Below are 21,681 nucleotides of genomic sequence, written 5' to 3'. Positions count from 1 at the left end.
GCGGCATCAGCGCGCCCACCCTTGGCTCCGCCCTCTCCGCGTGACGCCCCGCAGCGCCGGTAGGCGGGGCGGGGCGTCGCGCGGAGAGGGCGGAGCCAAGGGTGGGCGGAGCCGGCAGCAGTGTTGGAATGCGGCGGCGGCGACGAGGGCGGCGGCGGCCCAGGTTGGGGGGGGGGGGATGTGGGGCGGGGATGGGGGTTTGGGGGCCTCTGAGGGTGGGAGAGGGGCGAGAGCTTGAATTTGGGGGGGTCAGAGGTGGGGGGGCTGTGGGTGTGGGGCCTGTGAGGCAGGGAGAGGCTGTGAGGGATTTTGGGGGCTGTGGGGCCTGAGAGGCTGTGAGGGATGGGGGGAGTTGTGGGGCCTGTGAGGCAGGGAGGGGCTGTGAGGGATTTGGGGGGCTGTGGGGGATTTTGAGGGGGGCTGTGGGGCCTGTGAGGCAGGGAGAGGCTGTGAGGGATTTGGGGGGCTGTGGGGGATTTTGGGGGCTGTGGGGCCTGTGAGGCAGGGAGAGGCTGTGTGGGATTTGGGGGGCTGTGGGGGATTTTGGGGGCTGTGAGGCAGGGAGAGGCTGTGAGGGATTTTGGGGGGGGGTTGTGGGGGCTTTTGGGGGCTGTGGGGCCTGTGAGGCAGGGAGGGGCTGTGAGGGATTTGGGGGGCTGTGGGGGATTTTGGGGGCTGTGGGGCCTGTGAGGCAGGGAGAGGCTGTGAGGGATTTGGGGGGCTGTGGGGGATTTTGGGGGCTGTGGGGCCTGTGAGGCAGGGAGAGGCTGTGTGGGATTTGGGGGGCTGTGGGGGATTTTGGGGGCTGTGAGGCAGGGAGAGGCTGTGAGGGATTTTGGGGGGGGTTGTGGGGGCTTTTGGGGGCTGTGGGGCCTGTGAGGCAGGGAGGGGCTGTGAGGGATTTGGGGGGCTGTGGGGGATTTTGGGGGGGGCTGTGGGGCCTGTGAGGCAGGGAGGGGCTGTGAGGGATTTTGGGGGCTGTGGGGCCTGAGAAGCTGTGAGGGATGGGGGGAGTTGTGGGGCCTGTGAGGCAGGGAGGGGCTGTGAGGGATTTTGAGGGGGGCTGTGGGGCCTGTGAGGCGGGGAGAGGCTGTGAGAGATTTTGGGGGCTGTGGGGCCTGAGAGGCTGTGAGGGATTTTGGGGGCTGTGGGGCCTGTGAGGCAGGGAGGTGCTATGAGGGGGGCTGTGGGCAGGGCGGGGTGCTGCTGGCCAGGGTGGGGGGGTCCCTTCACCACAGCTGGGTGTCGCTGGCTGTGGTGACAAGGGGTTTGGGGTTGAGGATGGGGGCCAGGGCGCCCATGGGGCCTACACAGCCACCACCCCTATTCCCTCCTCTCTCCCCACTGGGGCCGTTGCGGGCAGGGGGTTCCCAGGGGCCTTGGGGTGTGATGAGACCTGGGGGGGGGCCAGGAATAATCTGTGGCTCGGCCCCAGCCACCCCATGGCACAGCACAGCATGGGGCTGCGCTGCTTTGGGGCTCCCTGCCTTCCTGTCTTCTGTCCCCCTGGGGGAACGGGGTCCTTGAGTGGGGCCCGTCCATCGCTGGTGTCAGTGTGCGGCTCCCAGAACGTAAACCCCCTTTTCTGGTGCCACAGGTGCTGATCCCCAGCTGCTCCCCGGCGTCCTCCTCGGCTCGCAGGGTCAGGGCGGCTTCAGCTCTGCCAGGGCCCCGCAGCCATGTCCACCTTCCGGCAGGAGAGCGTGGAGGACTTCTATGAGATGGGGGAAGAGCTGGGCAGGTGAGTGACATCCCACCGCGCTCTGGGGGGGTTCCGTGGCTGCACCCCCTGCCCGAGCTTCACCTGGCTGCTGAAGCCCTCGTGGTGTCCCTGTGCCGGTGGCATCCCCTGTGCCACCTCTGTGCTACCTGCAGGTGGTGGGCAGGGGGCAGGGGGCTGTGCTGAGAGCCAGGCACCTCTAGCAGCTCTATATTAAAAAAAAGGGCATTAATTAATGTTAAACTCGCTCTTATATCTAGGCAGGCCTAGCAGCTCCCTGCAGAGCTCCTGTCCTGTCCGGGTTTGGCCAGGGCTGCTGGGCTGGTGCTGGCGGCTTCCGGCCCTTCTCCATCGCTGCCGCCTGGCTCTGCGCCTGCGGGACAGATCTGGGGGTGAATCACTGCATGCAAATGGGATTTAATCATCCAGGATGCAAAGGCTGCGGCGGTGGGAGGGGTGTGGGCTGGGTTTGGATCCTCCAGCGCTTCCTTGGCCACGCCAGCCCCTGCCGGCACTGCCGGGACTCGGGGTCTGCCGCAACCATGGCTGCCTGGGCACGGGGCTTTTCGGGCACTGGGAAATAATTGTGCAGTGGGAACATTTTGGGTGGCTTTAGTGTTTTTTTTAGAAGGGGGGGAGCTTCCAGCGGTTTGCTCTGGGTCCCTTCAGGGCTGTGCTGTAGCTGCGGTCCGGTGTGAACCCTGGGGACAGAGATGGTGCCTGGGGGCCGGATCCCACCTGGGCAAGGCTGGTCCCTGCCCCGGGGGGGGGCTGTGGGTGGCCCTGGCCATGATCCAAGGATGTATAAAGGAGTGTTGGGTCCAGGCGTGCGTGGAGGCTGGTGACGGGGACCGCACGTCACCGGGAGGGAGCAGCATGGGGATGTGGGCCAGATCCCGTCCTCAGGGGAAGGTGTTGAGGGGCTCTTGTGCATCCTGGCAGAGGGGCCGCGGGGGGCTCGGCCGGGGTGGGGAGGGACAAGGGTCAGGATCCTGCTGTAGCAGCGATGCCGGTGTTGGCAGGACCCGGCTCCTTGAAGCACCTGTCGATGCCCAGAGCCCTGCCTCCCCCCGGCCCCCGACCACAGCGCGCTTTGAACTAAGCTGTCAACTGCGGTTACTTTTATTTCAGGCCCTGCCCACCTTCTTCATTGGAGCATTATGGTCCCTTGCCGGGCTCCAGGGTTTGCTCCTGGGAGCAGCCCAAGGGCTCCTGGCTGGAAATGTGGGCGTTGAGCATCTCCCACCCCGGCTGGTCACAGCAGCACGTGAACAGCCCGGGGAGGGTCAGCAGCTGCCGTGTCCCTCGGAGGAATTCCCTTCCTCCGTGCCAGGCAGCACTGGGGTTTACACGCCTGCTCCAGTGGTGCCAGGGTGTGTAAACCCCACCATTGGCTGTGTGCCGGGAGGACCCTGATCCCCGACAGACCCCAGGGAAACCGTGCGTCCTCCGGCACAGCACAGAGTCCCTGCACGCAGCGTCTCCCATACTCGTGCTGCTGCTGACCCCGCTGCCAAGCACACGCCAGCATGTGCGATGCAGGAGGTCCTCTCCTCACCTCCTCTCCATATCCTGCAGTGGTCAGTTTGCCATTGTACGAAAATGCCGAGAGAGGAAAACAGGTCTGGAATACGCGGCCAAATTCATCAAGAAGCGTCGGCTGTCGTCCAGCCGTCGGGGCGTGAGCCGGGAGGAGATTGAGAGGGAGGTGGACATCCTGCGGGAGATCCAGCACCCCAACATCATCACGCTGCATGACATCTTCGAGAACAAGACGGACGTGGTGCTGATCCTGGAGCTGGTCTCGGGTGGCGAGCTCTTTGATTTCCTGGCTGAGAAGGAGTCCCTGACGGAGGAGGAGGCCACCCAGTTCCTCAAGCAGATCTTGGATGGGGTGCACTACCTGCACTCCAAGCGCATCGCCCACTTTGACTTGAAGGTGAGGTCTGGGAGGTGCAAACGCCCCGTGCTCGGCAGCTGGGGAGCGGGGACGAGCATCCAGGCTCCTGCGGAGCAGTGGGGCTGGCTCTGGGACCTCTCCCTACTTGAGGCATGTGTTCTCTCCTCTGGGGAGAGGAGCCCAGGGCGGCACAAGGCTCCCACGGGCGAGCGTGTGGGGGTAAACACCGGCTCCTCTCCCCCCGTAGCCAGAGAACATCATGCTGCTGGACAAGAATGTGCCAAACCCTCGCATCAAACTCATCGACTTCGGGATTGCCCACAAGATTGAAGCTGGGAATGAATTCAAGAATATATTTGGGACCCCGGAGTTTGTAGGTGAGACCCGGCTGGCGGTGTTCCTGTGCGGCTCCTCTGGGCTCTGAAAGCTTTGGCTTAATCCCGGAGAGATGCCCAAAGCCCTGGTGCGGCAGGCTGGGCAGCTGCTGGGTGTGTCTTTCCCCCAGAATTAGCCTGTTTTCTTCCCTCTTTCCTTCTAAAGCCCCAGAAATTGTGAACTATGAACCCCTGGGGCTGGAGGCTGACATGTGGTGAGTGAGTCCCCCCCTCCACTCCCAGTCCCCTTCCAATGGCACCAGCGGCCGGTTCCCGGGACCGGGGTCGTGCTGGTGTATCTCCCTTCCTGCTGAAAGCGCAGGGAGAGGGGGCCGACGGCGCTCAGCGGGGCTTCAGCCTCATCTTCCTCTCTCTTCCAGGAGCATCGGGGTCATCACTTACATCCTGTGAGTATAAGGGGAGTCTGGGGGAGACGGGCGCTGCAGGGCGAGTCCCCCGCCTTGGGCTGTCACCTTGTTGGGGTGTCACAACCCGCTCTCGCCACAGGCTGAGCGGAGCCTCACCCTTCCTGGGGGAAACGAAGCAAGAGACCCTGACCAACATATCCGCTGTCAACTACGACTTCGACGAGGAGTATTTCAGCAACACCAGCGAGCTGGCCAAGGACTTCATCCGCCGCCTGCTTGTCAAGGACCCCAAGTGAGAGAGAGGGAGCAGAGCTGGGGATTACCCTGGGAGGGGGGACGGTCTCTCCTGCCCTGACCCCCTGCATACAGGCAGCTCCCACATCTCCTGCCCGCGCTAGGGTTTAGCTCCGAGCCTGCCTGCTGCCAGCCCGTCCTTTGCCCATCTCTGTTGTGCTGGTTGTTTATAAATCCCATTTATCCCCCTGTTTCCCTCCTGCTGCTTGTAGGGTTTGGTGTTGCAAAACATCTTGAAACCAAAGGCTCTCCCCCACGTCAGGCATGGGGTGAATTCTGGGATCACCCTGAGGGTGCAGCAGCTCAGCTGAAATGGAGGGAGCGGGGTTTGGAAGGGATCAAGGGCTGACTGGGGCACCCAGGATGCTGGGCTGGGGCGGGAGCAGTGGTGCTGTGCCTCGGTCGGGAGGTTCGTGTGGGCTCTTCTGCGTGCGTTTGCTCTTGGGAGGCTGGCTGAGGGCATGGGAGCTGGATGCGGCCCCTGTCTGGGGTGGCCCCTGGGTACAGCGAGTTTGTCTGGGCTCATCCGCGCCCCAAAGGTGATAAGATCCGAGCTGCTCTTCCAGGAGTTTAACTGGGACAGAGACAGCAAAGCCTCTGCCCCTCGGTCGCAGCCTTGCTGTCGTTGCAGGAAGCGGATGACCATCGCTCAAAGCCTGGAGCACCCTTGGATTAAGGTGAGAAGTTAAACAATCGGCACCTTTTGGGTGTCAAACATCCAAGAGGTCGAGGGTGGGTGCTGATGCACCGGCAGCTCTCCGCTGCTCTTCCAACCCCCACTTGGGGCTGGTTTGGTGCCGCTGGTGGCTGCGCTGTCAGGGACTGTGGGTGGGTGCTGAAGCTGTCTGGCTGCCGCTGTCCCGGCTGCGCCACACGCCTGCGGCTGTCCCTCTCCACAGGTGATCAAGAGGAGGAACGTCCGCAATGAAGACAACTGCAAGAAGCCCGAGCGCCGCCGGCTGAAGACCACGCGCCTGAAGGAGTACACCATCAAGTCCCATTCCAGCATGCCGCCAAACAACACGTACATCAACTTCGAGCGCTTCTCTAAGGTCATGGAGGAGGTGGCTGCAGCTGAGGAGAGCCTCCGAGAGCTGGAGAGGAACAAGAAGTCCTTCCAGGAGGACATCGAGGCCCTGCTGTCCATCTATGAAGAGAAGGAGTCATGGTACAAGGAGGAGAATGAGAGCATCAGCCAGGACCTCCGCCAGATCCGGCAGGAGCTGCAGAAGACGGAGGCCCTGAAGAAGCAGGCACAGGAGGAGACCAAGAGCGTGGTGCAGGTGGCCAACGGCCTCAAGAGGCGTTACCGAAAGCTGGAGAACCACTACGAGGCGTTGGCCAAGCAGGTGGCCTCAGAGATGAAGTTCGTCCAGGAGCTGGTATGGTCCATTGAGCGGGAGAAGCTGCAGAGCGGCGAGGGAGACGGCAGCATCCGCTAGCTCGGCTGGTGCCGGGGTCGGCTGCCCTCGGGCTGAGGTTGGGCCGTCCTTCCCAGTTCCCCCCGCTGACCCGCAGCGGCAGCAGCGCCGGAAGGACCTCGGTGGCTCTGCCCCTGGCTCTCCCGAGGAGCCGGTCCACCGACAGCCTTCAGTAAATGTCCCCAGGCTCTGCTGGGCTCGCAGTGGCGTGCCGGGGGCTTGCGCCTCCCTGGAGACCCCCGCCTCAGGGGGCTTGAGTTGTGCTCGCCTGGATTTTGGCTTCCTGCGTGCGGCTCTTGCTTGGCTTGCCGTCCGCGTGCTCCCCGTGCTCCTGGCTGCCCTCTCCTCGCTGCCGCAGGGCTCGGGGACCAGTCCTCCCCTCCCCGTCCCACCCGGGGCCTGGGCCCGCCCGGGGAGCTGCCGCAGCGCCCTGCCTGGGGGGGTCTTGGTGGGGAGACCCCTCCTCTAAACCCTGGCAGCAGCTCAGCATCTGCCACATGCGAGCCGTGACTGAGGACCGATTCCTGCGTGGCCCAAGGCGCGGCAGCCCCAGGGGTGACCCTGGCCGTCCCCTGCTCCCCCGGGGCATCGCAACCCCCTGCACCCACCCCAGCCCTCGGGCCCACCGGGCGCTCCCCCTTTTAACAAAATAAAGGTTTCCGTGCACCGGGGCGGCCGCCTTGGCTCCTGCTGTGGGAGGATGGGTGGTGGGAAGGGGGCAAGGACACGCCGTGAGGTGACGGCTCCTCTGCTCTGCCCCCAAATGGTGTTTGCACTCCCGTCCCGGAGGGATTTCCTTAATTTGGGAGGGGAAGAGCTTTTGTTTTGCCTTATCGGCCCCAACGCTGGCGGGCGAGCTCCCTGCGGGCTTGGAGGGGGCTGTGGGCATGGGGCTGGGTTGCAGGATGCTCCCGGGTGGGGGGGCCCCCAGCCCCTCTTGCCTCAGACCCCGGGGGAGGTCTGGGGGGCTCAGGGAAGGTTGGGGGCTGGTTCTGGGAACTGGAGAAGGTCTGGAGGGGTTTGGGGAGGTCCCTGGGGCTCAGGGAAGGCCCTTGGGTGTGGGGAGGGTCCCAGGGGGTCCCTACCCTTTTCCCCAGGGATCCCTCTTTTGCAGGACACCAGCCAGATCCTGTTTTGCATGGGAACAGAGTGGACAAGGAATTACCCCCAATGTTATCGGGGCCAGGAAGGGCTGCTGGGCTCTTGGCATCACCAGGAGATGCGCCGGTGAGTGCCGGAGAGCAGCTGGTGGCTGGGGCCGGGGGGCCAGCGTGGGCTGGACCCTGTCCCCTCACCCCTGGCCTCCTGGGGACGGGGGCACAAGGTCCCAAATCGCCGCTTTCCGCAGAGCACGCGCGAGAGCCTGGTGCTGGGTTTCCACCACGAGCACCGAGGGGTTTCCGGCTGCCCACGGCCCTGTGGCGATGGAGCCAAAATCCAGCTGAATTTGACCTGGGGGAATCACCGGCCAAATCCCAGCGGATGGCAGGTGTCCCTCTGGCTCACCAGCACCCGTGGCCGGGGGGGCAGTGGGGGGTTTTCCTCCGCCTGAGCTCCGGGCTGAGGGGATTTGCTCAATTCAGGCTTTATTTGTCACTCCAGTGTCCCCCCCTGCAGCTTTGGGGTGGCAACAAGATAGGCACAGCCTGGGCGGAGGGGACATGCCCTGTGCCCCCATCCACGCCAGCCGTCGGGCAGCCCCGCGTGCCGGCCGCTGCCCGCTGACGTCCCACGGGGTGTAGGTTTCATCCCAACCTGCGGGGCACGCAGGCTCGGGGATAATTTTAGTCTGTCCCATTTTTCCAGGCCAAGGCACTTGGCATCCAGGGGTGACGGCGTGACCGCCCGGCTGGCGGCAGCGTCCCAGGGCAGAGCAGGATCTGTGCTGCGGCCCCAGCGTGCTGGAGGGGGGTCCGGCCATGGTGGGGGATGCTGGAGCCTGGCTGGGGGGCTTGAGGCCGTCGTCCTCCCTCCAGGCGCTGCGTCCTGGAGGCTGGGGGTCGGGGGGAGGCTTTGGGGTGCGGATTCAGCTGGAGTCCTGGGCATTTGATCTGCTCTTGCAGAGCTGGTTCGTCACCAGAGCCAGCGTGTGAAAGGATGTATGGAAATCCTGTAGCAACAGTTGTTCCCGAGCTGTGCAAAGTTCACATAGTGCTAAGGCTTCCCAGATGCTCCTCGTGCCGCCGGTTTCTGTTTCAAGGCTCTTGGAAGTGGCTGGCCATTCACCTTGGCCGGCACGGCTGTCTCCTCCCCAGCTGCCCGGCAGGTACGCTGCTCTGGAGGGGGTGGTAGCAGGAGATCTCATCCTGGTGGATGCACAAGATAACACCAAAACATTTTTTAAAAAGCAGAATTTGGGGTGGGTTTTATTGCCGCTGCGCTCAGGGTGACCTGCTTTAGAGGGTTTTAAATTGCACAGTACTTGGCACGAGTTCAGCAGGCTGCACGATGTACCATGTACAGCTGCAAAGAAGGGGAAAAATACCGTGGAGGAGGATTTACTGGGGAGAAAGTGTCCAGGACGTAAATACCATAGGGACTCAGCTAATACTAAACACTAGGAACTCGGGTGGTGCTCAGAAGCGAGGGGGTGTGCTGGTCCCCAGGAGATTTCGGCGATATGACGCACTGGGATGTTCTGCCTTGGTTCCCCTCTTTGCAGCCGGAGCTAACGCCGCCCTGGGGTGTTGTATATTCTCTGCGGGCAGAGAATAGCAAAGTGGCCTTTTTAGGCTTCGATTTTTGCTTCCTAGAGGCTGGCTTGAAGGGAGCGCGATGTCTTTTGCCTTCTATGTCTTCATGAAAGCAAAATGGTTTTGCATGGCTTATCAGGCGAGGGTTAAACCTATCTGTTAACACGGGGGAAACCCTGATGGAAATTATATGCCGGATCCCGCTGGGGAGCTGAGGCTGCTTTTTTTTCTGCCAGCGAGCAGAGCTGCAGCTAATCTGCGGGAAAGGCTCCACGTAACGATGTCAAATGGACTTACAAGGTATCGGTGACAAGTCGCAGCACACTGTCCCTGGCTCAGGCGTTCCTCAGCTTTGCCATTGACGAGCGCCCGGCCGTGTAACGGTGTAATTATAGTTTTGTGGGTCTCTCCAGGCACGCACGGGGTTGCACACAAGGAAATATGCCTTTTTATAGCTTGTGGAAGTGTGGGTGATGCCATCAGCATTCATGTCTCGTTTCTGGCTGTGGCGTCCCTGTTCTGGCCAGACAATCGGAAAATAGCGGTGTAACACAAGGACAAGGTGGTGGATCTGACTTGCTGCTGGCTGCTTCACCAGGCTGTTTAAAACACCCCTTGAAACAGGCTTGGTGGTTTTTGGGTGACTTCTTGCTAATCTGTGGCAGCTGCTTTTCTGGAGCAATGCTTCTAATTAAGGCATGCCCAAAAATCTTCTGAAGCGAGCTGTGCTGACACCACAGCCAAGTTATTTTAGTGCCCAAAAGATCACCACACTCATCCCACGTGAGAGGTTTTGTACTTTAACGTGGTGAACCTTTTATGCGTGGTGCGCCGCATGTGCTTTAGTACATCAGTTTAATGGCACTTCCTATCTTTAGCCGGCGTATTTTGATAGCAGGTTGACAGATCTCAGCACGCTCACCTATCTCACCACAGTATTTAACCTCAGTTAGTTACCAGGCACAGAGCGGTGTGGAAAATTTATTATTAGCTTGGAGCTAGCCACTAGCCAAGGACAGCGCTGCAACCAGGTCTTCATCGTGCGTGCAGAGCTACAGTGCTGGGCCCCGCCCTTTGAGAAGGATGTGAAGGTCCTCGAATGTGCCCAGAGGAGGGCAGCCAAGCTGGTGACGGGGCTGGAAGGCATGTCCTGTGAGGAGCGGCCGAGGGCTCTGGGTTTGTCTCCTTTGGAGAGAAGGAAGCTGAGGGGCAACCTCATTGCTCTCTGCAGCTTCCTGAGGAGGGGATGTGGAGAGGGAGGTGCTGATCCCTTCTCCCTGGGATCCAGGGACAGGATGGCTGGGAATGGTTCAAAGCTGCGCCAGGGGAGGTTCAGACCTGATGTTAGGAAGCATTTCTTTACCGAGGGGGTCAGTCACACACCGAACAGGCTTCCTGGAGAGGTGGCTGATGCCCCAAGCCTGTCAGCGTTTGAGAGGCATTTGGACAATGCCCTTAAGAACATGCTTTAGCTGTTGGTCAGCCCTGAAGCGGTCAGGCCGTTGGACCAGGTGACCGCTGTAGGGCCCTTCCAACTGAACTAGTCTAGTCTAGTCCACAGCCACAGCAAGCTGCTGTTGTCCCCAGCACACACAAGTGCAGATGTTGCCCCTGGCGTGGCTGGTGGCAGCACAGACCCATGCAAGCGGACGGGGCAAAGAGGAGGTGACATGTTTTGTAGCCCTCACCATTGTGCTACTCAGGCTGCCTGCGGGGCTGCCCGGGTGAAGGTCACCGTTCGGCTCACGGGCAGAGGCTCTGCCTAAAAGCCTGGTGAAGAATAGGAGTTGTGCTATTCATAAAGGAGGAAGCTCGGGCAGAATGTTGTTCTCAACAAAAGTACATGATAAGCAGGAAAATAAAGGGCTAGGGCTCAGTTTTGCTTCAGGAACAATATCCCCATTCCTTTCTTGAGCATATTATGCTCCATGTTATGATTTATTTCAATATTCCAATTGTGTTCGCCTAATGACTTTTCTGCTCTCTTGCTTGGAGTGGGAGGCTTTTTTTATCTCACTGAAATACCCAGAAAAAGCCTATAAACAGAAAAAAAAAAAATCAGTAAAACTATCGCCACTGGTATTTTACTTACAGTTTTGCTAGAAAGGAAGGACATGGATGAATAAATCTGTGGACTTTCTACAAACTTACTGGAAGCATTTGAAAAAGCAGAACCTCCTGGTCCTACATTTTAGAGTTGTAATGTGCTATCAGGTGCTTCAATGCAGGATTTTGCCAAAAATACATAACCTGTTTGGGTGTAAGCTCGTCTGCAGGGCACATTTTGTACGTGCACTGCAAGGAGGTGTTTAAATGGTGGTTGTTTCAAACTGTGAAATTAGGATGGCATTTTCAGTACTAATTCCCAAAAAAGTGTTTCCTGAGGTAGCGCAGTTTTAATACGAGGCTGCTGTTCTCCTTCCCTGAGAAATCCTACTGATTTGCCTTCTGGATTTCAAGTTCACAACTATAGCCATTTCTACCTCTGGAGGTTATTTAGGACCAAATAGCGTTCTTGTGTGGATTGCAAAAGGCAAAGAGAGGCTTCTGTCCAAACTTCTCACCTTGGGAGCACTTGACTGTTGGTGCAAAACAGGCCATAGTATCTTTATGTGCTAATTTGTTTTGAGCATGAAGTGAGAAACGCCAAGAAGCTGAGGCTGACATAAAACTGCTTTCATACCAGCACTTTAAAAATATCTGCAGTGCTGTTCACTCCCATAACCACCTTGGAGAATCTCACTCTCCTTGGGATGTCTGAACTAGGTTTCCAGCCCAGCGTTATCACTGAAACCAAAACACTGACACATGAAAGGAGGTTCAAGGCTGCACAGGTATGAAATTTTGAATGCCATACAAAAAAGCAGGGGCTGCTGTTGTGTTTTGGGGGAGTTTTGTGCCAATTTCTACTACAGTAAAGGTGACTGATGTATTAAAACAGGCCCTCAAAAAAAAAAAAGATTTGAATTTGATTTTTACTGAATTTAAGAGATGACATTACAAACAAGCCATTACATGAAGACTAATGTCTGCAGAAGCACATAAGCAGAAGAGTCAGTTGTTTTCCCAATGCAGCTCTACTTGTTCCATTATAAAAATGCATTTTCAACTTATGCTTAAGCCAGTGGAATATAAAATAAGAAAATAAAAAAATCCTGTCCATCACAGAGTTGTGAATAAGTTATCTTAATTTTTTCAATTATATACAAAAGATACTTTCCAAGGGACAGTATAAGAAGAGTTTACACAAATAAACCCTCATTCCGACTTCTAAGTACTATTTACATCATTCTGTACATGGGTCTGTCAGGTCTTCCGAGACCCTGAAAAGCAAGAAGGGAAAGTGTGACTACCCGAGCGTAGAGGCAGGTTGTTTCCAGCAGTCAGTCCCTCACGTTTCACCCCCTCGAGAGCAGGGACGTAGTTACCTATAAGCAATTTAAAAGCTTGTTCTGAATATCTTCGAAGACTTGATTGTAAAGTTCATCTCTAGACTTCAGTCCATCTAAATAAACTGAAAAAGGAGATGGAGGTTTCAGGCTGTAGGTTTCCAATCAGAACAAGATTTCTCTAGATTAGTTTTAAAATATTTAATACTCTCTTGACCCAAATAACAACAGAAAAACAGAACCATCCTGAAAAACTACAGCCCACAAAATCTCTTACCCCATTATAAAAAATGTGGTTTTTCTTCCCCTGCTCCCCCAAGTGCTTATAATTTGACACAAAGGGAAGAAGTTCTTAGCTATAAAAGTGCATATATTTATCTGGACAGAAAGTAGGCCAGGATTACAACTGAGTAGTAAAAATAGTGCCTTGCATCATTGCAGTTAGTTTCCTTGAATTAAATTACTGACTTCCTTAAAATCCGAAGTACAATGCCAAAGGATTTGTAGTTAGGGAGGCTTACCAACATCAACACCGCTGTCCTCCATTTCTTTCCGGTGTTTTAAGTACATGGGCCAGACGTGTCCATCAAAGAGACCCGGTGGGTCAGGAACAGTGTAGTTACGTGTACTGCAAATAGCAAAAGAGAAGAGAACATGAGGGCTACTGGGATTACGCTGCCTCTTGCACACTGCTAAAGCCTGCAGTTAATCTGACCGCCGCTCTGCTGCATTTATGTAAAAGCTGATTGTCACAGTCCAATTTCTCATCCATATGTCTCTGTGGTTTGCAACAAGTTTATTTAAGCCCCCAAGGCGAATACAGAAGCTGCAGGTAGCCGATGAAGGCAAAGCAAGCAGTCTGAGGGCTTACTGATGCTCATGGGGGAAGCACATGACAACCCTGTTCCTTTTGCACCGATGTGCTGATCTCCATAAACCCCCCCAAAAGGGGGCTGCCAGATCTAAAGTTTCAGAAAGTGCCACGTGAAAGTCTCTTTCTCCAATTAAATTAAAACATTAAACTGTAATTCCAATTTGTAACTGACACCAATGTATCCCATTAATAGCAACAGAAAGGCAGCCTGAAGGCTTGCCTCTTGTAGAGGGTCTTTACTGGAAGGAAGGATTTAGACTTGTGTCAAAGAATCTTCTTACCTTCTCCTCCTTTTGCATTCATCGTACGGAACTGCCAAGTAGTAGCGGATGTCAAATAGGTCTATCAGTGGTCTAGGGTAGGGTAGAAAGAAAGAATGTGTCTATTTTTTTTTCCTGACAGAGAAAAGTGTTAAATCATCCCTGAAAGCCATAAAAACCTTTCTGCCTCTCTGGTATTTGTGTCTATTGCAGACAACAGAAGTGTAAGTGGTTTCATGAAGAAACAAGCTAACGTACAGTAGGTTTATTAGTAGCTATAAACATGGAGAATGCCGTTTTCTGAAGGTCAGACTGGTACAGCAAGTACTTTTCCCACCCAAATACCTGCTGGTAGTTACTGTGGAGGGTCAGACACTGGGCTGGGGTGTGAACCCTGACTCTCTTCCTAGATCATTTCAAATTCTGCTTTGCAGTAGACCAAAATTGCAATTCCTCAATCTGATATGAACTGACTTATCAAACTGTCTGGCTTGTTGTGCAGAAGCAAGCTGTCAAAATGTGCATAGGCACACAGATCTGGTACAAGGCAACTCATCAGCTCATGTTCTTTTCCAGAAATACAGGCAGTTAGCTCTACTGTGGCTTACTGCATTGCACTATTAGGCTGAAGCAAATAAACCCAGAAAAATCCTTAGAGCAAATCTAGTTTGAACCTGGTGGGACTGAGACTTCTAAAAGCCTACTAAGGGTTGCATAAATGCTTAATATAGTATGAACCGAACTAGCTCCGGGTCTGTGGATGAAATACTCCCTCTGGGCTAAGGAAAGGCTCCAATTAACAAGACAGAGCACTTCAGAGGTATTTGTAACCTTCAGGAGAGATACCGAGAGTTACCTCCCGGGGGACAGGCCAAGAACACCAGGCAGTTTGCCAGCACAATCTCCACTTGGCCATTCTCGGTATGGCTAGTCTGAGACTGCCATTTACCATTTTCCATTCAGTTTGGAAAGCCAGAATGGTGCTGCTTGTCTTATGGTACAGCTTAAACAACTCCATTTTTGCTAAGCGTCATGCACAGCTTGTTCTCTTGAGAGTTTTGTAAACAAAACTATGATTTGGAGCCAAGAATCTTTTGCTCATCATGTTTATGGCATGTGATTTTCTGAGGTTTATATATCTAGTTACTGGAAGTTTTCTCTCTCTTCACTGCTAGTCTCCCCATCTTCTTGCCAAGCATTTTTCCCCCATATAAAAAAAGGCAAAAAAAGGTTGATCTTTGCTCCAATGTACAATTAATTACTAAGCTCAATTTAGTCAGTGTTAAACAAGCATGTGTATCACATGAGAACTATTCCTAAATTCCAGGAGAGATTCCAAGTAGTGAATGCAGGACGGATTATCTTCTCATTCTTATCAACAACTTTTCAGGTCAAGGTTTAGGCACCGCAGTGGGAGGGCAGCCTGTGCCTTCACTGCTGGCTCAGTATTTACACGGGCTGGTTTAAAGCTCCTCGTGCCCTAGAGTTGAAGGGTGTGCCCTAAATGAGAACTTCCTGTGTTACCTTGAGAAATTCACCTTGTGCACCTCAGTTTTACCAGCATTTACTGGTCAATTTTACATGAGAAAAATTCTTACGCATGATACCTCAGAACAAGGCAGGAAGGGTATATTAGTAAAAAGGAGGGTTTAGCCCTGACACTAGGGATCTAGTGTTCTTCCCTGGCAAACCGTTAATAGTTCCCCAAACCTTACTTGTAATTATAAAGCAGGAAGCCTTCAATGACCAATATATGGATATCTTTGGAGGCTGGCTCTTTAGAGCCAGGCGTAACATTCACCCCGTGGGAACGGGCAAACTTCACTGGGTTCTCAATCCACGCACGCACAGTGCTCACCATTGCCTCCATATCCAAGGAGTCCAACACTAGTTAGAAGAAAGGGGGTGGGTGGGAAAAAGGTATACAATCAAATACCACGAACCTTGTAGGCTTGAAAGTATAATATAGAATGAACTTGTAAAATTGAAATTACATAAATTTACTATTAAATCTTTAATAATTAAAAAAGAAATACTTAGGAAAAATATACATTACTGCATCCTATAGCGAGCACTGCTCTTACCATCCCATTGTTTAAAGCCGTCTTCCCCGACTTCTATTTGATCTTGTGGCTGAAATATAGTGAGCAATAAAACATTGCTGCAAACTCAGCGTGATCAGTTACCTAAGATCCGATCACAACCTGGACACTACTGCAATACACAACAAGGCAAGTGTTCACTTAACAAAACAGTTACAGATCCTACAACTTAAGTTCCCATCTTTCACCAACCCCAAGAACTTTGAAAAGCTTTCTTGGCTCAGTCAAGCCACTTTGGACAAAGAGTTCTAGGTTAACAATTTGACACGGTGTTATTAGCCAAAATACTACAGGTCCCTGTTTATAAGTCAACATCTAAGAACTTAAAATGCAAATACAGTGTTAAGTAAGTGCTAAAATTTACATGTTCAATAATAGCTGTTTTAACTCCTAACAGCTCTAATAAAAATGCAGGTCAGCATAGCATGACTTTTGATCACTTAGTTATAGCTTTATTTGCACGAGCATTTGCAAGCTAAACACACTAGTGAGAAGTTATACATCTTTATGGAAAATTCCTTCTCTACTTCAAGGGCTCATAGCTGACCAAATTTGTGCAGGAAGCTTCTGGCAAAGAAGCTCTTCCAAATAAGCGTCTCATTCCATTTTGTATGGCGTGTGCTCCTGCAAAGGCAGGACAAACTGCCAATGCTGGAGCACCTCGCGTGTCAGGGGACAACATACAACTGCTTCAGGCATTTTGCCACGTCTCTTGGACTTCCACGTGTGGTGGGGTCCAGCTATATCACAATTCCCATGAAATGGCTGCAGCCGACAGGGTTTAGTAACACAGTTCTGACATGAGCGCTTCCCCTGCTGCTCTCCCAGGCTTGGTGCAGAAGGCACCCAAGTCAGCACAGGTCTTCTGTATTCATCTTTAGCGATCTTTGAGTTGGGTTTCTGATACGGAGCTGTCAAAGCTCCCCCATACAACTGTCCTTCTGCATTTAAAGTAGTGTAGGTGTGCTTAAATCCTAAAATATCATTTACAAGCAACATTCTTATTTAAATAAAATAAGGAGGAAAACCCGACATGGAGAAAGTGCTTTGTGAAGAGTACAGTAAATAACCTCTAACTTAGATCAGTAGTTCGACCTAAAGTTAGACCTATTGTTAAAACTAAAGGGAGATTTTGCTGCAACTGTTCTGTGCTCGGCCATGCCAAGCTCCACTTCTGTGGAAACTGGCAGATACCGACATTTGTAAAGGTCAGTATCTCCTCACCTGTTCAAAGTAATTTAAAAAGTTAAATGTATGAAAACCATATTTTATAATATAAAAATAAATCAATCAGAAAATGCATTACTCCTAAGCTGTCAAAACTTACTTGGAAAGCATGCACAAGTATATAAAACTTACGGGGGGGCCTGCTACAACTATCACTACATATACAAGTAGAAGTTGATATTCTAAACAAGGGGAGGAGCTCGGCTTACCTTGAAGAAGTCATCCTGATGGACCACACAGCAGTTGGGAAGCGCCTTGATGATTCTGTTGGTCAAGGTGGTTTTGCCACCGTTGGTGACACTGCACGGAGAGGTGGGACAGAGGCGAGAACCGCGTTAGAGCCACGGGAACCCCCCGGCCCTCAGCGGGACGCTCTGAGGGGAAACGAACCCCAGCAGCGCCCCGCGCCCGGCCCGTTTGAATTTCCCGCTTCGCCGGCGCCACGGCGCGCGCTGGCCGTCGATTGGCTGTGACCGCTCCCCGCCCCGCCCCTTCCCCGCCGGCAACTGGCTGTGTCCGGCGCGCGCGCGGGCTCCCAGGGGGCTCGCGCCGCTCCTAACGGCCGCGCCGCTTCCCGCCCGCTCAACGGCCGGGCTGAGGGAGCGCGGGGCCGCGCCGCCATCTCTGCTCCCCTCAGAGCGGCTTCCCGGGCGGGAGGGCTGGCGGGGCTCCCCCAGCCTCGCTCTCCGCGATTCTGCCTGAGCTGGAGGAAGTCCGGCGGGCGCCTTCTCAAGATGGAGGAGGCCGCGCGGCTCCAGGCGCTGAGCTGCCCTTCGTCAGGGCGCCCTGTCAGCCCCCGCGGGGGTTTCGGTGACCGCTGGCGCCTTCCCCGCTGGGGCTCGGCAGGGCTGTCCCCGCGCAGGGAGCTGGCAGCTTCCGAGGTAGATTTAAAACGCGCCCTTGCCGGCATTCATTGCCCTAAAACACCCTTGCTCGTTAGGAGGCTTACGCTCCTCGGCTTAAGAAGCCGCCTCGTGAAAGTCGAGCTTGCAAAAAATGCTTTTTAAAAACGCCTTAAATGAATTATGAATGAGGGAAGCTCGCTCTTTTCTCAGAGAACGATTCAGGCTTCCTTGTGCCTGCAAAGCCTGTTCTAATACAAAAGGCCTGAATAATCTTCCTCTCCAAAGGAGAGGACTGTCAAGCCTGACTGTGCTTATTTCTAGCTTTTTATTCAAAGGCTATAAAAATCTGACACTGTCTTTAACCCACGTTGTAAATCCAGGTCTTGCCCGGTGTCAGTTTTGCAAGCCCTTCTGCAGTCAGCGGGGATGCGCCAAGCTCTGTCGCCCTGTCCTGAGCACGCATGCAGGCTCGCTTCCAAACCCTACTTTGCTGGAGAAAATAAAAGCTTTTTGTATACCTTCCCCCCTCTATCTTATTTGAAACAGATTTTTTTTCCTCTTTTGTCTTTCAGAGAAACTTGAAAGTCTAACTTGATGTTGAAAACATCCTTTTTCATAGCTGAGGCACACCACTCCCTTCATCTGACCTATAAAATTACTTGAAATACTTTCTTCTACTTCAGTATACCTCCTGTTAACACTATAAAAGTTTGGTATGTGCCGCCCTGCAGAGCTCTCTGCGTTAAGTAAAAGCAGCATGAATTCAGAGTCAGCAAGTTCTAGAATCCTGTAATATTATTTTATAGGCAGATATACAGTCTCCAAGTCTTCAGTCATCTTACAACAATTAAACAGGAAGAAAAAGCAGCATATACGCATGCAATATTAACAGGAACTTACCCTCCGATGCCTATGATGTATTTCATCTTTGCAGAGTTGCCTCCTTAGCAGGAATGTGGTGAGAAAAAAACAAATTTAGAAACGCTGAAATTTCTTTCAGCGGAACAAAACTACACCTGATCCTTTGCCCTCTGTTTCCCCCCCTCAGCTCTGCCTCACCTTACTATTTCATTGAAGGAAAAGGCGGGTTTGTCTCTAATTTATAGGGCCCCGCTGCAGTGCCCTTCCCTCCCTCCCCGCTCTTTCCCCGCCCCGCCTGCTGATGGAAAAGCCCTGTGACTATCATGAGCCCAAGATGTCATATTTTTGAGCCGGGATTAGCCAATCCTCACCTCGGCGGATGGGGTCATGCGCGCTGCCGCTGCACCTGTTTCTGCACCCCTCGCGGACCCCCACTCCGCTGCCCTTGCTGGCTTTGCTATAAATAGCTTTTTGGCAAGCTCTTCCTTTGCCTAAATTAGTAATGGGGTAGGTGGAAATGTCACCCCTTTTTACAATTCCTTTGGGAGTTCTGGGGAAGGCACAGAGGTGTGTGAGGATATAATTAAATGTCTTTTTTCCCCCTTGAAGTCAGACAAACTGTCTCTCTGCTTTCCTCTTCATTTTTCCCAATTCCTATTTGATTATTTGAAATGCATCCAGGAATGTCGTGAGAAGGAATTTTTTTATTTCTCTAAACTTCTGATAGGGAAGGCAGGGGAACTAAACTTTTAATTTTTTTTTTTTACTCCTTTAAGTGCAGCTGTTCAGAGAAAGGAATATGGAGAGGCTGACGAGTGAATCCATCTGGACCATTATCTTTCAGACCTTTAGGAGGAACTTTTTGAACAGCTTATTTATACATAAACACAAAGTCATAAAATGATATTAGCTTTCCAGAGGGCCTCCTTCTCCACAGTTTACTCACGTAAGGTAGCGCTTTTTAAGGTAAGTTAAGTCTAGCTGGACTGCTTCCTCAAGTAAATACCCCTCACCATGTGTACACATTGTGGAACCTGTGCTTTAATTTTAATTGTTTCAGATGCTTCTGAAATCAGGGCTGTCTTGGGGGATGTTAGGTGAAGGTAGAGTTAGCAACAGTTCTGAGTGTTTTTTCAGATGAATGTGATGTGAAGTATGTATTTTTAAATAATATCTTGTCTAATAGAGCTTAAATCATCCAAACCATTGTGTCGCCTTGTTCTTCCTTTTTATAAAACCAGTCTATGGAATAATTAAAAGGCGTATTTCAAGATTCCTTGTCCTACAGCGGTTTGTAAAGTACTTGTAAAAAACTTAGTGAGACAGATATCGAGGTGTGCGGTGTCCTCTTCGTTTTCTTTACAGCTTTGGAGTCTGCAGAGCCGATTCTTCATCATGATCTTGTACTGCTGGATGTACGTGCAGCATGCGGTGAGTGTTGGTGCGGGGCTTGCCCCCTGGCTGAAGGTGAATACAGAAGCTGTTGTTACAGTGGGGTGATTTTCACTGTGCTCAAAGGAATAGATAGATGCTGTTTCTATTTGAGGTTTTTTGTAGTGCCTCCATCATTTGCTCGCAGGCTACAAAATATTGTCCCTTGAGCTTTTCAGCTGTTGCAGTGTAAAACCCACATATCCAGAATTTAACCATCAAGAATTTGAGGAAAGCGTTTTTGAAGGCGTATTCCTCAAAATCACTCCCGAGGAAAGGGTGGGGTGTGGCTCCAGCATCGGAGGCAGTCGCTAATCCAGGCTGTCGAGGGACACCTCAGGGCTCACAGCTGCCTGGATGTGCGGGGTACGTTTTGTGGAGCTTTCCCCTATACAGGGGTTTTGGAGCTCTCTAGGCAGTATATTCCATAAGTAATGCAATGTCTATAGGAGCCTGTAGAACATTTCAGTTGTGGCAGCTAATGGCATCTCCTTTCGCCCACGTGGTATCCCATGGTTTAATCATCTCGCACCTTATTAATATCCCCAGTGTTTTGTGGATACCTCTTCCTCAAACTGGGTAATTCTTGCCATCACTAAGTTTTATTCAGAACAACTGCTCCCAGGCTGTATTTAACTTGAATTTTTCTGCTTCTATTTCAGGCCTGAAGAAGGGTTTTGTGGCCTCAAATCTTGTTTGTCTCACCCCAGCTGTGTCTGTTGATCTAATAAAAGACGTTGCTTTTCCCTACAAAGCTATTTTATGCTGATCAGCTTTAAGGTCAAGGCCCAGTGCTTTGATAAAATGAGCTGATCATGAATAAACACGCTCTGCAAATTAGAAGATTAGTAACTGTCAGGGGTGTAAGATTCTGGAAGTCTTGCAGTGAAGATATTGGAGGCAAGAAAAGAAATTGGTTTTAAGATAGAGCCTGGTAAATATACGAATGGGATTATAGCGAATGGTCTTTTCCAGTCTATTATGCTGTCTTAATTCTCTGTGTTTAACGAACAGACCTCAGCCAGTGTTTCTACTGTAATTATCATTTATGGTCAACATCAGCTCACTATTTGATTGTTCCTGGGGACATCACTTGCAAGTTATACTTTCATCATCATTTCCAAGGTAGCCACATAAAATGATGGCTCCAGAGAAATCTGGAGCTCGAATTCTTGAATATAAAGGAGACATGACTCTGAGGGAAGTTAGACTTCCAGCAGTAGCCCATCACTTTAAGCCCAGCATTTGCAGTGGAGAGTCAGCAAGTCAGCCTTTCAGCTGGTGTGAATTGCCATTGTGCACTGAAGTGGAGCAACGCTAATGCACACCAACTGAAAATTTGACCTAAGATTAGCTTTCTGTTCAAATTTTTCATGCCCTTCATTGTGTTTCTCTTCTGTCTGTGAGCTAGGAAGGTGTCTTGGTTAAGAAAGCAAAGTGTGATACTTCAGGGTTTATTTTACTGCATTTGACCTTACGTGCTAGGGAAAATCTGGGAGGCTTCGAGTTGTATAAATGTTAGGAGGGGACAGTGGTCACAGCTACCTCTGATCCAGTCCTCTCTACACTGGAGTCACGATAATCCAAGTATTTTTGGAACATGCCATCCTCGAGGTGAGTGAAAATTGTATCCTGCCCTGTTGGATTTACTAATATGAACGTGTTTCAGAAATACAGGTTGGGTTTTTGCATTGAAAAAATGAGTATTTGGCCTAAGATGTGTCAAAAGAAACAACACATTTCTAGTATAGATAGCAAACCAAAAATAATTGTGGCAGTAGCAGCAGCAGTTCCAAATACTAAAGTATTTGGCTGAGTTGTTTGGGATCAGTGAATTCCAGAACAGTGAAGTCCCACTATCTCTATAAGGAATGTTGAAACTGTTCCTTCTGAAAACCGGAGGAATGAAGGACAGAAGGCAC

The 21,681-nt window shown here is 52.3% G+C and overlaps 2 protein-coding genes across 2 annotated transcripts; one reads left to right on the top strand and one right to left on the bottom strand.

Moving 5' to 3' along the window:
* Positions 1-70: 70 nt before the first annotated feature.
* On the top strand, positions 71-6,748 carry DAPK3 (death associated protein kinase 3). Its single transcript, XM_075524279.1, has 9 exons — positions 71-163; positions 1,598-1,741; positions 3,299-3,659; positions 3,868-3,997; positions 4,161-4,209; positions 4,375-4,401; positions 4,502-4,654; positions 5,288-5,333; positions 5,556-6,748. The coding sequence occupies exons 2-9, from the start codon at positions 1,680-1,682 to the stop codon at positions 6,096-6,098; spliced, it is 1,371 nt and encodes a 456-aa protein (XP_075380394.1). The 5' UTR covers positions 71-163; positions 1,598-1,679; the 3' UTR covers positions 6,099-6,748.
* Positions 6,749-11,727: 4,979 nt separating this feature from the next.
* On the bottom strand, positions 11,728-18,549 carry NMRK2 (nicotinamide riboside kinase 2). Its single transcript, XM_075524280.1, has 8 exons — positions 18,368-18,549; positions 16,832-16,922; positions 15,378-15,426; positions 15,009-15,180; positions 13,315-13,386; positions 12,681-12,787; positions 12,199-12,284; positions 11,728-12,093 (listed from the first exon to the last, which is right to left on the bottom strand). Exons 1-7 carry the CDS (start codon positions 18,391-18,393, stop codon positions 12,199-12,201), a joined length of 603 nt encoding a protein of 200 aa, XP_075380395.1. The 5' UTR covers positions 18,394-18,549; the 3' UTR covers positions 11,728-12,093.
* Between the last annotated feature and the right edge of the window lie 3,132 nt (positions 18,550-21,681).

This window comes from Mycteria americana, chromosome 24, assembly GCF_035582795.1.
Source record: "Mycteria americana isolate JAX WOST 10 ecotype Jacksonville Zoo and Gardens chromosome 24, USCA_MyAme_1.0, whole genome shotgun sequence".
NCBI lineage: Eukaryota > Metazoa > Chordata > Aves > Ciconiiformes > Ciconiidae > Mycteria > Mycteria americana.
This window is presented reverse-complemented; position numbering and strand designations above follow the sequence as displayed.